This window comes from Mandrillus leucophaeus, unplaced genomic scaffold, assembly GCF_000951045.1.
Source record: "Mandrillus leucophaeus isolate KB7577 unplaced genomic scaffold, Mleu.le_1.0 Scaffold178, whole genome shotgun sequence".
NCBI lineage: Eukaryota > Metazoa > Chordata > Mammalia > Primates > Cercopithecidae > Mandrillus > Mandrillus leucophaeus.
In genome coordinates this window covers 854,009-870,667 of record NW_012101787.1, presented here as the reverse complement: position 1 = coordinate 870,667, position 16,659 = coordinate 854,009, and the positions used below count along the sequence as shown (strand labels likewise).

At 34.1% G+C, this 16,659-nt stretch overlaps 1 protein-coding gene across 5 annotated transcripts in view; it reads right to left on the bottom strand.

Annotated features, from left to right (window-relative positions):
* The window catches only part of ARHGAP12 (Rho GTPase activating protein 12), a 99,657-nt gene that overhangs the window by 17,728 nt on the left and 65,270 nt on the right, over window positions 1-16,659 (bottom strand). For 2 of the 5 annotated variants that reach the window (XM_011977303.1, XM_011977306.1), the window contains 4 exons: window positions 15,190-15,264; window positions 14,857-14,871; window positions 7,342-7,403; window positions 2,192-2,273 (listed from right to left, as the gene is read on the bottom strand). In XM_011977303.1, the coding sequence (XP_011832693.1) occupies window positions 2,192-2,273; window positions 7,342-7,403; window positions 14,857-14,871; window positions 15,190-15,264 (234 nt within the window). The remainder of the gene's footprint in view (window positions 1-2,191; window positions 2,274-7,341; window positions 7,404-14,856; window positions 14,872-15,189; window positions 15,265-16,659) is intronic. The other 3 variants (XM_011977305.1, XM_011977307.1, XM_011977304.1) reach the window with 2 other exon arrangements.

Sequence of the window (16,659 nt, the reverse complement as noted above, 5' to 3'; positions counted from 1 at the left end):
CTTTTACTTAGGCCATTCAAATTAGTTCTCGTTCCCTTAAATATGTAGCGATGGGTGAAGCAAAACAGTCTGAGGTTTTAAAATTAGTCATAAAATACAAATTAAGAATTGACTGTACAACGAAGCATTTTACCACATTTTTAATCTTGTTTAGTCTTTACTGAGACTATAAAATGGTGTGGTTATGTTTTTTTAAATTATACCTATCTGAAATGATTATATTATTAATACTATATCAATAGTAATAAGATGTCATTTGAAAGATAAAAATTAAAATAGCGACTCCCTATAATTAAAAATTCATTGAGAATTCTAAAATTTCAAAATTAGTTCGGTAAATTTTAAACTATGTTTTGGTTATTGCTACATGGTAACACAGTAATACAACCTTGGCTGATAAACACAAATACCTCACCTCCTTTGTCAGTACTAGTTTTAATCATGAGTTCTGAATCATGTAAGATCTTCTAGAGTGAAAATTTTCAATTAAAAAAAAAAAAAAGTTACCATCCTGTGCTAACGATTATGTACTAGAAGGTATTCATTTAACATCTTTAAATTCAAAGTTTTCATTTCATTTAAATCACGTACAAACCTGCCCACCTATAGGATGCTCTGTCTACTGGTTTCATCTGTACCTGCCACAACCTTCAATCTTTAAGTATCAGTAATTATCAAATAAGTGATCACTATCCAGCTGTCTTCAGATACTTTCAAAAAAGCCTTATTAATCTATTATTGCTTCTCCATTCCTTTTCTTTCATCCGTTTTCTTCACTCAATTTCAAATAAAAGTTGAGCCATAAGTAGGAAGAAAGAAACAATTACACAGTGCTCTAGAAATGCATTAATGCGAAAGAGCCCCACGTTTCACCTTGGGGAAAAGGAGAAAGACATAATTATCCATTTACTTTAAGATATATCAAACCAGAATTTTAACCCTTTCACAGGTCATTTCCACTGGAATGGCCGAAGAGGGAGCAAATTAAAGGATTAGAAAAGCAAAACAGAAGGAACTATCTAGAATGTTCACATCCATGCTCAATTCATGTGGATTTTTAGGTTTCCTCATCAGAGAAGCTGAGGACTAACATGTTCTATGGCATTTGGGGTTCAGAACCATGTTGCATGGCTGCGTGATAAATGTGGACAACTAAAATTTGCTTAAATTTTATAAACGGACTTTTCTTTCATCAAACATAAGACCCATAGGTTTTGTATTAATTTTAAAGAAACTCATTAATTGTAATAAAATATTGGTTACAGTAGAATATGAGGTAGACAAAATACATTCAGAATACCTTTATTTTAAATTTTACTTGAGCACTGCACTTCAAATTCAATTACCAAAAACTTTCATAAATAGCCAGAACATGGATTCTAGAGCCAAAAAGCCAAAGTTCTAAACCCAGATCTGCCACTTGGTAGCTGTAAGACCTTGAGCAAATTATTATACTTAACTGTTTTATACCTCATTTTCTCATCTATGATGGGGGAAGGGCGAGATCAGAGCAATAGCTATCCCAGCGTTAAGGAGACAATATAGACACAATCCTCTGCACCGAGAACATATGTGGGATACATAATGAGCATTCAAAAAATGTAGCTATTATGTGTCACAAATTATAATTTTTAATGTTTGTATTACAAATAACTGAAGAGTAGAGTAATGATAGTAAGCACTCAAATATGTAAAAAGCTTCAAAATCCCAAAAGTAATGGTGACATTTCTTTTTCTTTTGAAAGCTGGCTGACAAACCAGACACTGACACCTGAAACACTGATTCATAACCAGTGGTCAGATCACAATTCAAGATACAGCTTGCCACATTACTGCTTATTTTCTGACTAAATATCTGAAGGAGCAGAGTCACAAACACAGCAAAGCTTTAATATCCTGAAAATGAATCAAGAAATGTATTTGCTCTATAATGCCCAAGTAATGAGCCCACTTTTCAGTTGAATGGATAAAACAGAATCTATTGATTTTAATAATACCACTAATTAGACTGTCCTACTCACTCCTTTTTTTCTCTCATAAGTTAAAATGAACCTTTAAGAACATTTTAGTTATTTTTATTTGCACACTAGCTGTAACTAAAAGGACTCTGGAAATTACCTTTTGAAATTCAGGTACAATACTATTCACATAATTTAAATGTATAAAATCTCCAAAGAGAAGAAATACTTACCCAACTTGTGCTACTTCCTTGAGTTTTGGTAAAAAGTAAAGAAGAACCCTGCAACACCGCCCAAGAAGACAACCAGTTCTTTCTGTAATTATAAGGATGACCGATTAAAGCTCCAATCTCGAGTTCTTTCAGCCAAATTCAAAAAATTAACACCTACTTAGCTCTTATCAATGTTATCTACGATTTACAGCCCTTGTTGACATTTTAGTTGTTTTTGTTGGGGATAGATACTAATGAAATTTATAGTCATTTTATGGTTCAAACCTGATAATGAAGGCCCCAAAACAAATGAAGTTAATCAGAGAAGTAAGTTATCACAAATAACTATGAATGAATGATGCAGGTAATTATGTTCACGTGAAATTAATACAGCACTTTGTGATCAAAGACACTAATTTATTTTAAAGTCACACAAATGGAATATCGTATTTGTCAAGAATTCTTACTCAGAAGTAAAAATCAGACAAACACACTTCCCCTCACTCACCTAATTCTTTACACAGACTGTTTTACATTTCTTGGTGATCTGCCTTCCCCTAATTGGGTTGGAGTACCCAGGTAGTAGGTACTAGGTACATTACAAGCATACTGATAATTGTACACTGATAGACCACATGACATTAAAAAAAAAGTTTCCTATATTACAAAAGCAACACATATATGGTGCGCAAAAACTCTGAATACAAAATGTGTAAAGGAAAGGGAATCCCATTTCTTCTCCTTCAATCCATACTCCAGAGGTAACCAATGTTAAGACTTTGGTGTAACACGGGGCTTTTAAAGAAACTGTCCACTTACCTACTATGCTATCTCCAGATACAGAGGTACGCCTCACATAGCATATGCTATTATCAGTTGACCCATTTAGAACTTTAAAGCTTTTGAATACTATACCCCAGCCAGATTCCCCTCAACTTCTCCCTTATCATATTAGAGATCTTTATGTAAATGTTTCTGTCATAGGAATTGTAAATTATTTGAAAAAAGAAAACAGTTTTTATTTTTTTATCTACCTCAGGCCTAGCACGGTACTTTTCAAATGGAAGGTATGAATCAGTGTTTACAAGTAGGAAAATAAATTAAAATTACCCTATATGATGAGGACACAGTTGCTAGGAAGCTAAAATGAATGTCAAATCTGTCTACCGCATGGATTTATTAAAGCTTTCCTTATAGCCAAACATATGGCCAACTTTATAAAAACCTCTAAAGGAGGTTTATTTTCTGTTTTCAGAATCTAGAATTTAGTATCTATCAATGAGACCTATTTTTTAAAAAATTACTTTTTATGTCTACTTGAACTTTATGGATTAAGAGAAGTGAAATAAAGTTAATTACTACTAAGTTTCTATGTTTCCATTTATTTCCTGTGTTTTTTTGCTTATGTTTGTTAATGCTACTTTATTTGGTAAATGGTGATTCCTATAATTACATCTTCACTGTGGACTTCTCCATATGCTTTACCATTTTAAATACTACCTTCGTAATGCTTTATGCTCTCCCGCTGGGATGAACTTTGCTACTGAGATCCCTAGTCTTGCTTTACTTTCTATACCTTCAACATACTTTATTGCTTTTTTTTTTTTCAACTTTTCTCAATCATCTTTTGGTGTTTCTTTTATATATAAAATTTGGTTAAGTTTTGCTTTTTTATGCTTCAGTCTGAGCAACTTTTTCTTTCAATAGATGAGTTTATACATTTACTGATATTGGTATTATAGATGGTGCTTTTTCTGTCTTCATTATTTCATTTTCTGGATCGCAAGATATTTTGGAAGTATTTTAATTTTTTGTAAATTCATTTTATACTCTCAGTCTTCTATTTCTTTAGATATCATCTACTGACTCCCTACTATGACAAATACTTAAATTAGCCTATTTCCACTTTAAGTAAGCTTTTTTAGTTCAATTTTCAAAATGAGAAAAACTGTAGAACTAGTAAATATATATCTGAGAACAAATATTGAATATTTAAATAGTGAAATAATGACCATTATCTCAAGGACTAAGCACTTGTGTGACTTAGTTGCAAGGTGAATTAGTCACATTTTTTTTTTCCTGGAACCCAGTTTTTTCTCCTGAAAAAACAACTGATGTACATACTATAGTTATTCAGACTTGGATATGTGGCAGGCAAACATTACCTTAAAAATAAATGAAGTTTTCAAAGAAAACAAATAATATTTATAGGCAATAAAAAATTAAAACTTTTAACATGAGGCTGGGCGTGGTAGCTCATACCTGTAATCCTAGCATTTTGGGAGGCTGAGACGTGTGGATCACCTGAGGTCAGGAGTTCAAGACCAGCCTGGTCAACATGGTGAAACCCCGTCTCTACTAAAAACACAAAAATTAGCCAGGCGTAGTGGCACACGCCTGTAATCCCAGCTACTTGGGAGGCTGAGGCAGGAGAATTGTTTGAACCTGGGAGGCAGAGGTTGCAGTGAGCCAAGGTCGCACCACTGCACTCCAGCCTGGGTGACAGAGCAAGACTCTGCCTCAAAAACAACAACAACAACAACAACAACAACAACAAAGCTTTCAACATGAATGAACCTCAAGGACATTACGCCAAGCAAAATAAACTAGTCACAACAATCAAACATATACCATATCATTCCACTCATACAAAATATCTAAGGTAGTCAAAATCACAGAAACAGCAGAAAGGTTATCAAGGGCTAGGGGATGGAGAAAGAGGGAATTAGTGTTAGTAGGTATAGAGTTTCAGTGTTATGAGATGAAAAAGTTGTAGAGATCTGTTACACAACAATGTGAATATACTTACCACCACTGAGATGTACACTTAAAAATGGTTAAGATAGCAAACTTATGTATTTTTTTTACCACCATAAAAAAAAAACTGAAGCTTTCAAACAGAAAGTAGAATTTTGGAATACCTGGCATCTGCTACAGTGGATTTGACAATTTCCCAATACTTTTCTGACAGCACTGATGTGTGATTCTTTTATATTATAAAATAAAATGTGTAAACATTTGAGAAACGAGCAAAGTTAATGAACTAGTATTTTACAAATGACCTACAAGATATTATAAAATTAAGCATGGGCAAAGATTCACTCAGATGCAACAAAGACCAACAGTTTTTAAAGTAACTGAGTATGAACCGTTCACTGTAGTTTTTCAGAGTCTTCACTACAACCAACCCTCAACAAACTACCATTTGTAGAGTTTCGGAGCAGTAGGAAAATGTACAATTATCTGAACATATCTTAAAACATTCCTCCATTTTCCACCTTTAGCTGTGAAAGGGAGGATTTTTTTCACATACTTCAAACAAAATAATATGTCACAACAGACTGACTGCAAGCAGAGATGAAAATTCAGCTGTTTTCCATTAAGCCAAATACTAAAGATTTACAAAAAATGTAAAACAATGCCTCTCTTCTCATGGAAATTTTGTCTTAGAAAACATAGTTTTTCTTCAAAAAATTTTTGTGTCAATTTGTAATGGGTTATTTTTTAAAGAATTATCCTTAAAATTTGTTTTAATTTCTCACAGTATCTGTAGATATAACCTATAAGGTTATAGATATAGACCAAGGCTCTTTAGAATATTCAGTAATTTTTAAGCATTTAAAGGAAACTTCAGACCAAAAAGTTTAAGAACCACTAATACATAGGAAATTAAAGAAGATTTTGCTTAACTCTATGTAAATAAATTTGAAGATGATAGAATAGATGATTTCCTTAGGCAAATATAAATTGAAAAAAATATTCCAAAAGTAGCGAAAGTCTAAATCATAGGAAAACAACAAAAGCAAAGAAAGTAGTCAAAGAGCTATCTGCACCACATATTCCCAAAATGGAGAAAGAAAAATAAAGACTGAATTCACAACTGAATTCTACCAAAGAACAGTTTAAGGGATACATAATTGTAGTATTTATAAAGCTATTTCAGAGCACTTAAAAAAAAATCTAACTACCAAAGTCTGACAAAAAATAGTTCCACGAAAGCAAACCTAAAAAACTCAATTACATGTTAATTTAAAACTCTTTAAATGCAACTTACATTACATAGAGTTTATTTCCTTAAATCACTAGGATTTCCTTAAATCACATTAACCAAAAAATCCAACGATCCAATAGAAAAACAGACAAAGGGTATAAAGAGACAATTCAACAAAAAGGAAATACCAACAGTTTATGATACCGTAACACACTAAAAAGGAATGCAAATAAAAACATCACTTTCCCTCTTCTCTCTCCTGGCAAAAATCAAAGAATTTAACAACATACTAAACTGGCGAAAGGTGTGCAGGAATGCACGGCTACTGGAGGCAGAAACAGATTCAGTATCTGTTTCTGGCAGAAACAGATTCAGTATCTGTTTCTGGCAGAAACAGATTCAGTATCAGTGCAATTTGGAACACTGTCAAAATGACTTTGCAAGTGGCCCAGCAATTCCACTTTTCATAAAATTTATTTTATGGGCAGATTTGCATACTTGCAAAATAAGTCATGCAAGATGCTAAATGTAATATTACATGTACTAGCAAAAATGATACACAACTGACATGTCTACCAACAGACAGGTGTAGTTAAAAACTTGCAAATAAACAATAGCTAAATAAACTATATAGTACAGCCAAACAATATACAACTATGCAACAATTTAAAAACAATGTGGCAGCTCTACAAGCAAGAAGTGAAACCACCTCCAAGATAAACTGTGAAAAGATGTTTAGAAAATTAATCTCTATACATACAAACATATACATATATATCCTATCTCTGCAGGAAAGCACTAGAATTCAGGAGACTTAACACTGGTTGCCTCTGAGGAGGGGAAGAAAAGATGGCTGGGGGACTGACTTTTCACTCAATACTTAGTCTACCTTTGTTTTTTACCATATGCATTTACTGCTTACTGAAAAAAAAAAATTAAAGCAAATGCATCCTCAGAATCCTCTGCCTCATTACCTCTTAACTTAATATTACTTAGGAAATATGTCAAGACAAAGAAAATTTTTCATAAATCTCATGACAATCTTACATATGTGACTACATAGAAAACAAATGGTGATTCTTCAGAACCCATTGTTTATACTAAAATAATTATATTGAGAATTTTTAATTTATTTCAATCAGATGAATCATGTAAGAACATTAATGACTTGTGTACTTACCGAACCTTTTTCCCATTTTCAGCAATTTTTGTTACATTTAATAATCCATATTTCTCTTGATCCTATGGAATAGAGTAATACTGTTTATACATCACTTACGTAGACAATGAGGTCCAAGTTCTTACGGTCTCGTTCTCTAAAAATTAGCTTAAAAGAAAAGATTAGTCAATGTGTAACATGCATAGTTCTAGAATATATTAAGAATATTACTTTCCTAATACTTTTGTAGTTTTTTCTTAATTTTATAATTAAACACTTCCTTTTCTCCCTAAGTCACAGCAGCTATTACTTTGCTATGAAATTAGATTTCTATATGAACAAAGCAGCACTGAAAAATAATTTATGTCTTTCTATTCAAAGTAATACAATGCTACAAAAAAGGAAAGATTTACTTTGATAAATTCTACAAAAAAGGAATGATTTACTTTGCTGCTATTTTACAACTACATAATCTGAAAATTATTCAATATACTAACTCACTTTGTCAAAATGTAAAACTAGGTAGACCAAATACAGTGTCTGTATTTAATAAATTACTCAAAAGTTAACTGGTACGATGTAGAGAACTTGCCTTAATGTAGCATAAAAAATTCAGCATGTGCTTTATTAAGCATATTATCAGATTGTGACTTCTGCTCTAGATAAACTAGATTTACTAGCCAGCTGATGTCAAAAACAGTGACACAAGCTTTATCATCAAACCCTATAAAGGCAAAAGCCATTGTACTAAAGTTAATGTTAGCTTAAAATTCTTTCAGATGGAAATCAAGACGCACTTTCTCACTGCTTTAGTTTCCTAGAAGCAAATGAAATTAAAATGAGCTGAGTCCATGCGTTGTCTGTACATAAGAAAATAGTCAATTTTAATTCAACTAAAGCACTCAAGCACACGCACTCTCACAAGGAAGAAATATTCCCAATTCTATTTAACTGATTACTCCGCTATATTTTCTCAATGTACTTTAATCAGAAAATATACATTTTTCTGCATGAGAGATAAACATATTATTTTTCTACCAATGTCTGAAAGTTTTGTCTGGTCTGATAAAAACTGACATCTGTAGACAAAGCTGACAAACTGTTATGTCAATTTACACTTTTGGTATACTGGGGACTTGGGAAATGGCCCATATGAAGTTTTATTGCAATTTTTTCATAAAATACAGCTTAAATCTCCTTAGATATGCAAGTCTGACATTCTTCATAAGAACTATGTTGCTCCTCAACAAAAACATTAATAACACAATTATAAGTAGGTGTAGTTTTTTTTTCTTTTTCTCATAAACCCTCATGTTGAGGGCTGACTTTCAACAGATCACAGCAAGGGAGCTACAAAAGATGTTAAATAAGAACATTTTTAATTTGCCGCCTGCACCCCTTAAAAGCAGGGAGAAAACAAATCTTTCAATCATATGGGAACTAAGTAACAACATTAATCTGAGTGGATGGGCACTGATTACTTGAGCTAGGGAACACAGGAATTGGAAAGGCAGAGAGGTGGGAATTAAGCCCATTTTAAAAATGCCACAGCTGAATTTGTGTTATTTAAAAAAAAAAAAAAAAAAAGCAGAGGCAGGAAGGAAACACAGGCATCAAATCAGGAATAAAAATGAATGGAATAGCAGTAGTGACAGACAGCCTAAGCCTAAGGATGAGAAGGAAGAGTCTAGGATCAGGGATTCTCACCCAAATCAATGGATGGACCGAAACTGGCACAAAACCACGCATGTATATATGCATCACTCAAAGAAAAGGTCCAGAACTTTCATTAAATGGTCACAGGGATCAAGACCCAAGTACTAATGCTCTAAGTATTAATCACTAACTTGAATGTAAAGAACAAAATTTGCTACACTCAAAACATACAAATACAAAGAACAATTCCCATACAATGTGAGACGTGCTATGAGAAAGTTATGCCTAACTCAATCTGGGAGAGAAAGAAATCAGACAGCCTCCTGGGGAACTTGACACTTGAACTAAGGAACAGGAGTCCGCTAGACAGAAACAGCAGGAGGTAAAAACAACCAACAGTGAAAGGCACAGGGGCTAAAGACAGCATTTCATATCTGAAGGGCTTTAAATTCCTTCAAAAGTTTTGGGTGAGGTGAAGTAGCAAGAAATGAGGTAGCAGAAAAATGCACTAAGAAAGGGTACCATGACCAGGGACCAACTAGAAAACTATTTTAATCATTACTATAAGAGATGATAAAGACCTGAATGTGGTGGCAGTGAGAGAGAAGAGGGGCCCAATTTGACAGATTCAGGAGACAAAACTGACAGGGACTTTTGTGAGGGCGAGAGCATAGATCTTGGGGAAACTGCCAAGCTTGAGCAACTGGGTAGCTGGTGATATCTCCGCTTCAACGTTACTTCAGGGCTTTTCCTGACCACTTTTAAGTAAACTTCCCATTATTTACGACTGCCCGTTTGTTTGCCTCACTGTACTTACTACAGACTAAATGTTTGTGTCCCCCAAAATTTGTATATTAAAATCTAATATCAAATGTAATGATACGTGGAGGTGGGGCCTTTGGGAGATGATCAGGTCATGAAGGCGAAGCCCACGCTAATGCAATTAGTGCCCTTATAAAAGGGAACCCTTGTTATTTCTGCCATGTGAGTACACAGTAAAAAGGAAGCATCTATGAACCAGGAAGGTGCCCTCACCAGACAGTGAATTTAACAGTGCCTTGATCTTGGACCACCCCTCAGCCACCAGAACTGTGAGAAATAAATTTCTGTTGTTTATAAGCCACTCAGTTTACATTTTTGCTATAGCAGCTCCAATGGACTAAGACACACTTGATGCAAAGTACAATTATGTATTTTTTTTTACTTTTATTACTCATTATCCACTCCTTTAGGCCATAAGTTGGAACCACATCTGTTATGTTCATCAATAACCACTGTCTAGTACTGTATCTAGCATGTAGTTGGTATTCAATACATATATGATGAAGTAATTTACCAACAAATTAACAGTACTATAACAAGAAAGAAATATAACAGGGTCAGTAACAGAGAAAGCTTTAACTTTTAAATAAGTTTTTGAATTTGACATAAAAATAAATAGGCAGATGGGTAATATAGGTTTGGATACACAGGTAAGAGTTAGGAAAAACATTTAAGGCAGGGCATGGTGGCTCATGCCTGTAATCTCAGCACTTTGGGAGGCCAACGCAGGCGATCACGAGGTCAGGAGTTCAAGACCAGCCTAAGATGGTGAAACCCCGTCTCTACTAAAAATACAAAAAGTAGCTGGGCATGGTGGAGGGCGCCTGTAATCCCAGCTACTTGGGAGGCTGAGACACAGAACTGCTTTAACGTGGGAGGCAGACGTTGCAGTCAGCCAAGATCGCGCCACTGCACTCCAGCCTGGGCGACAGAGCAAGACTCCATCTCAAAAAAAAAAAAAAAAAAACTTAAACAGATTTTTATTTCATACTATTTAGTATACTTTCTCTACATAATATGTGTCAAAATCACCCAATGTTTTTGTGTTGCTTACCAAAAAAGCTTCATAAAAAATACCTTAAGTCCCATAAAATATATACAAACTTATACATGAATATTTGTTGGTCTAAATATTTGATACTCTAAAAGAAACTTTATGTTAAAAATAAGCAGGAATGCTTTAATAAGGACTAGCAAATTATGGTTAAATTGAGTAACAATATTATTCTATCCTAATAGGCAAGAAGACAATAAACTTCAAATTCTACTAGGTAATCTCGGAAAAATTATACAGGTTCATAATTACTTTGCAGGCTCCAGAATTTCTAATCGATGTTGCATTCTTTTAGTAAAGTAGGTACTTCTCAATTTAGGCTAACAAGTGTGGTACACCAAAATCAATATACCTGTTCAAAATCCTCATCTTTAGTTAACTGTGTAATAATGAGATTTTTAAAATATAGAACAAGTAAACTTGCACAATTATACCTAGATCATTGAAAAAACACCAGTGTAATGAAACATCCAGAATGGGTAAATCCATACATAGAAACAAAATGCAGGCTAGTAGTTATCAAGGACAGGGGCCTGGAGAGGGTGAAATGGGGAGTGACTTTTAATGGGTATGGGTTTTATTTTGGGGTGATGAAATGTCCTATAACTAACAGAGGTGATAGCTACACACATTGTAAATATATTAAATGCCACTGAATTGTACCTTTTAAAATGGTTACTGGTTAATGTTACATAAATTTTATCTCAGTAAAAATAAATTTTTTAAAGAGCCAATGGTTATAAAAATAAACATTCATGTTTTTTAAAAAGGCTTAGAATAGTAATATTCAATGAAAAAAATAAGCAAACTTGTCCATTAATACTTCAATAATCATTAAATTTTAAAATGTCTTTTTCTCTTAATTGATTAATGCATATTAATACCATAAGTGGACATACAACATCAAAGCTCGTTTCCAAAATGCATATTCTAAAACTTTACTCAGTATTCAGTAATTGGGAAATTTAAAATGCATATTCTCATAGGTACATTGGGACAAATAAAGAATAGCTTCTTAGAGCAGCCCAAAAAACCTATTTAATCCATATTGTAGTCAAATTGTAGAAAAATATATTATTGGTTTTTAAAAAATGTATATTCTGCCTATTTCAAGTAGATTTAAAGGGACTACAAAAAGTAACAATAATCATTTAAAAATTAGAAAAGAAGAAAAAGTTAACATGTTTAAAATTTATGTTAAGGGATGAAATTTTAAATCTGGTTTGATTAAAAGAGATAGATGAGCAGTTTGCAGGGATTTTTAAAGAGACATTAGGGAACTAAAAATGATTATATATAATTTCCCCTTCTAAATCTGTAGCTTCCTTCTTTCTTATCACTAAGCCTTTATACTAATCAGATTTTAACTCGCAAAGAAAGAGAGAAATATCTCCCTGTAGTAACTGGGTAAGAGTGAGAAAGAGAGGCAAGACTGCTAGAAGCCATGCAAGCGCAGAGGAGGAACCAGAGGGCAGAGGGAGTGAAGAGACATCCCAGAGGGCAGAAACCTCGATGGGAGGGCACAACAGCATGGACAGAGCATTCAGGAAAAAAGGAATGCTGTCCGGTGATGGAAAAACGGAACCAGCTCTGGTAGAATTAACACAGCGGTTTGTTTTTTTCACCTAAAGGTAAAAAAAGATTGAAACAGAAGAAACATTGGTGAGGCAGTTCCCTGTGATGGCCATCAGAGGGTACTGTGAGTCCGGCATGGTCTAGCTGCTGTCAAACTTCAGAAAATGGATCAATGGGTGGTGAAATAATGTGCAAACAGTTCTTGTAACCGCATGTGGAACATTTAAAAAATTTTGTTTCTAGGATTACTTAGGAAATCTCTTTTAACAAAATTAAAATAATACGTAAAAGATCTTTGTGGGAACTGTATATTACCTACATTTAAAATAGTTTTAAAGGGTTTTCTCCTTTTCTAGATGGACAGATTAGAGTACTGTAGTAACAGTGCCTTAGATTCATATGGCAATTCTTGCCAAAACCACCAAAATCATGTTACCTTTTATCGTTACGTAATGTTTATGTAATGTTTATGTACCCAGTATTGTGCAAATAATGCAAAAGATAAGTATCTGTCCTCTATTTAAACTTCTTTTAGGAGTTTAACACCTGGTAGGGAGACTAGAAGTACATATAATAACTTGCACTTATTAAATGCAATTAGTGACTTGAGAGTTCAGAAATAAGAGAACATTAACAGTTAGTCTGACAAAGCCTTCTGGAAGGGTCCATCTTGATGGAGGTACAGGATTTAACTATGTACAGAAAAAGCAAGGCCCACTCTAGGCAGGGGTACTGCCTAAGTCGACATCAGAAGGAAATGTGTACAACCCCTGATTAGCACCAAAAAGACCAGATTACACTAGGGAATGGAGAAAGAGTTAGAAAAATGAAACAGTGTCTGTGAAAATCTTTACCTCTAAGAAATCTGAAGTGTCCCAATCAATAACAGTGTGTCATAATTTCATAAACTAGAGAAGCCATAATAAAAGTTTGTCTTTTAAAAAGCTTTAACATTTATTTATTCAACAAGTATTTACTGAGCAGCTATTATATGGCACTGTGGGAGTAACTGTTATATGGCACTGGGGTAACTGTTTCTGCTCTAATGAAGCTTTATTCTGTCTAGTGGGGGAAGACAGACATTAATAGAGAATTGGAGGTTCCTATAAGAAATAAATAATGACAAGTTATTTTATGTAATCGAATAATATATAATCAAATACTATGAGGAGTATTATAGGAAAACTTTACCTAACCTAGAGAATTAGAATAAAATTCTCTGAGGAAATAAAGTTCAAACTAAGCCCTGATGAATGAATAGAAGCTAACCAGGCAAAGATGTGGGGGAGAATGTTTCAGGATGCAGAGGAAACGACACACGCAAGGACCCTGAGCTGAAAGGCAGGCTCCTTTGAGGAACTGAGGGAAGGGCGGAGTGACAAGACAACAAGCAAGAAGGGAAAAGGAAATATGAGATGAGGTGGTGGAGGCACTCAGGAGCCAGAGCATGCACAGCCTTGTCATGCTCATTAAGAATTTTAGGGCTTCATTCTACAAGAAAACAGGCTGGGCGCGGTAGCTCACATCTGTAATCCCAGCACTTTGGGAGGCCAAGGCAGGCATATCACTTGAGGCCAGGAGATCGAGACCAGCCTGGGCAACATAGCAAGACCCCTTATCTCCATAAAAATTTTAAAAAAAAACTACCCAAGCGGGCCAGGCACAGTGGCTCATGCCTACAATCCCAGCACTTTGGGAGGCTGAGGTGGGTGGATCACTTGAGGGCAGGAGTTCAAGACCAGCCTGGCCAACATAGTGAAACCCTGTCTCTACTAAAACTACAAAAAATTAGCCAGATGTTGTGGTGCATGCCTGTAATCCCAGCTGCTTGGCAGGCTGAGATAGAGGAATCACTTGAACCCGGGAGGTGGAGGCTGCAGCGAGCTGAGATCGTGCCACTGCATTCCAGCCTGGGCAACAGAGCAAGGCTCTGTCTCAAAAAACAAACAAACAAACAAACAAAAAAATTAGCAGAGGGTGCTGGTGCATGCCTGTGGTCCCAGCTACTAGGGAGGCTGAGATGGGAGAATCACCTGAGCCTGGTGGGGGAGGGGCAGGTGGTTGAGGCTGCAGTGAGCTATGATGGCTCTACTACACTCCAGCCTGGACAACAGAGTGTGACCCTGTCTCTATTTAAAAAACAACAACGACAACAACAAAAAACCCAGAAGCCACTGAAGGGGAATAGCATGATCAGCAACAGATAGAAAAGACTGGGAGTGAATATAAATATAGAAATCAAGTAAAATTTCATCAGAGTTAAGACAGGTATCTTAAGAGAAGTCACACAGAGGTTTTCCAGTTTAGGAGAACTTACAGTTGAGCTATATTATTTCCAATATTCATCTGGCACAGACTTGGCAATATATTTTACAGCACAGAAAATGAAGGTGTCTATGCCCATTAAGAAGGAGAGGATAGGTTCTTACCTTTGGACTGCTGGCCTGAGGAAAAAAAGAGTAAAGTATAATTTGATAGTATTATCTGGGAATTTTTATATTTATTTTTGAAAACAAATATAAGTTCATCACTTAAAAATATGGTATATAATTTAATCATGTAAGATACCATATTTTAAACAAAAGGGAGACTTTTAAATCAATAAAATCTGACTGTTAAACTTATTTTGATTGTGATTTTTTAGAAAAACCAATGACATTTAATAGAAGCCCATTTAAACATTACATTAAGAGTCAATTAACTTGCTAAAATTGATTGAAATAACTGAACTACATTGTAAGATATGCTTCTATCATACTAACTGTATCTTGGTGCTTTGGTGAGGAGGGAGAAGACTCATTTTCAGGAAAGCAGGGTTTTGAGGCAGTTGGAGATTCCTACAAGAAATAAGTAATGAAAAAAGTTACTCTATTTTATATAATTATCTTTCTGCCTCTACTCACAGCGGGAGAGCTTAGTAAGAGAGAACAACAAATTTTTTCCTCGTTATTTTCGTTCTATATTCAGCTCCAAGCTAATAAGGTAATGATTTTAAAACTACAAACGCTATTAAAAGTTTATAAAATATGGTGCTTTTTATAGCAATTACAGTTTAATTTAAATAATGCATATGGAATTACTCAAAAGAAATGATATGTGCTGTCTTAAAATCATGATGTTATATCAGTCTGAATTAACCATATTTAAAATAAGTAAAACTTAAACACTTCCAGATAAATACATTATAATTATGATACTAACTTGCTCTTGGTATGGTAAGTATAAATACCCAGGATTAGGCAAGGTCACAGAAATAACTTGGCAAATGCCAGAACGGGAATTTAATTTTAGTCAAAAGCTATATAAGAAATTAAATTGCTATTAGTATTTAAGGTAATTTATAGAAAACTTTTCAAAAATTAGAAATAAGATATTTTAAATTCAAGAAAGAAACCTAAGATTTAAATATTAATAACTCCCCAGAAAACAAGAAGTTTTAATGTCTAAGCCTACAACAGTATCATAAGAGCAAACCAATAACGTGGTTTTTTTTTTAAGCAGTCTGCTTTCTCAATATTAAAACACAGAATGTGATTTCTATTACAGATGTTGATAGGACTATTCATGGAGGGTAAGACTGAAAAACTTTTCTTGGTAGCAACAGCCCACCTCCACTTAAATTTTCTCCATTTCCTTAGATGTTCTGAATAATTTCAGAAAAAGAGAATGTTTTAAATCATACACCATTACCTATTATTAAATTTTTTCTATCAAACCAAAAAGTTCCTTTGAACATTCATCTCCATGTATGTATCATTCTAGTTTTCTACGTTTATGAAGCTGGAGAAGGTGCTGTCAACGAACCTGGGAATTTGTTTTAAGTAACACTTGCAAAAACCATTAACTCAACATTTATTCATTTGGAAAAATGTCTTCAGGTTTACATCCTACACAGTTTGTAAATATAGAAACTAATAGCAGTAAAAGTTTACATGGAAGCCCTTGAAGGGACAAGCTTATAAATCAAACAAACAAGGCACTATTAATGGAGAAAATATTAAAATCACATCAAATAAAAAACTTCAAAGAAATTTAACTTAAGGTCCAAATCTCACTTTTTTCTGACAATGTCAGATCAATTTTTGATTCTAAGACTGTCTGATAGTAAAACAGTATGAGAAAGAGGGAAGATGTGATGATCCATAAAGTAGAAAATAAGTAACTGAATAAAATGATAATTATATTTTTCATAGCACATTCAGTCCCACAGAAATAAAAACCACAAATACAGT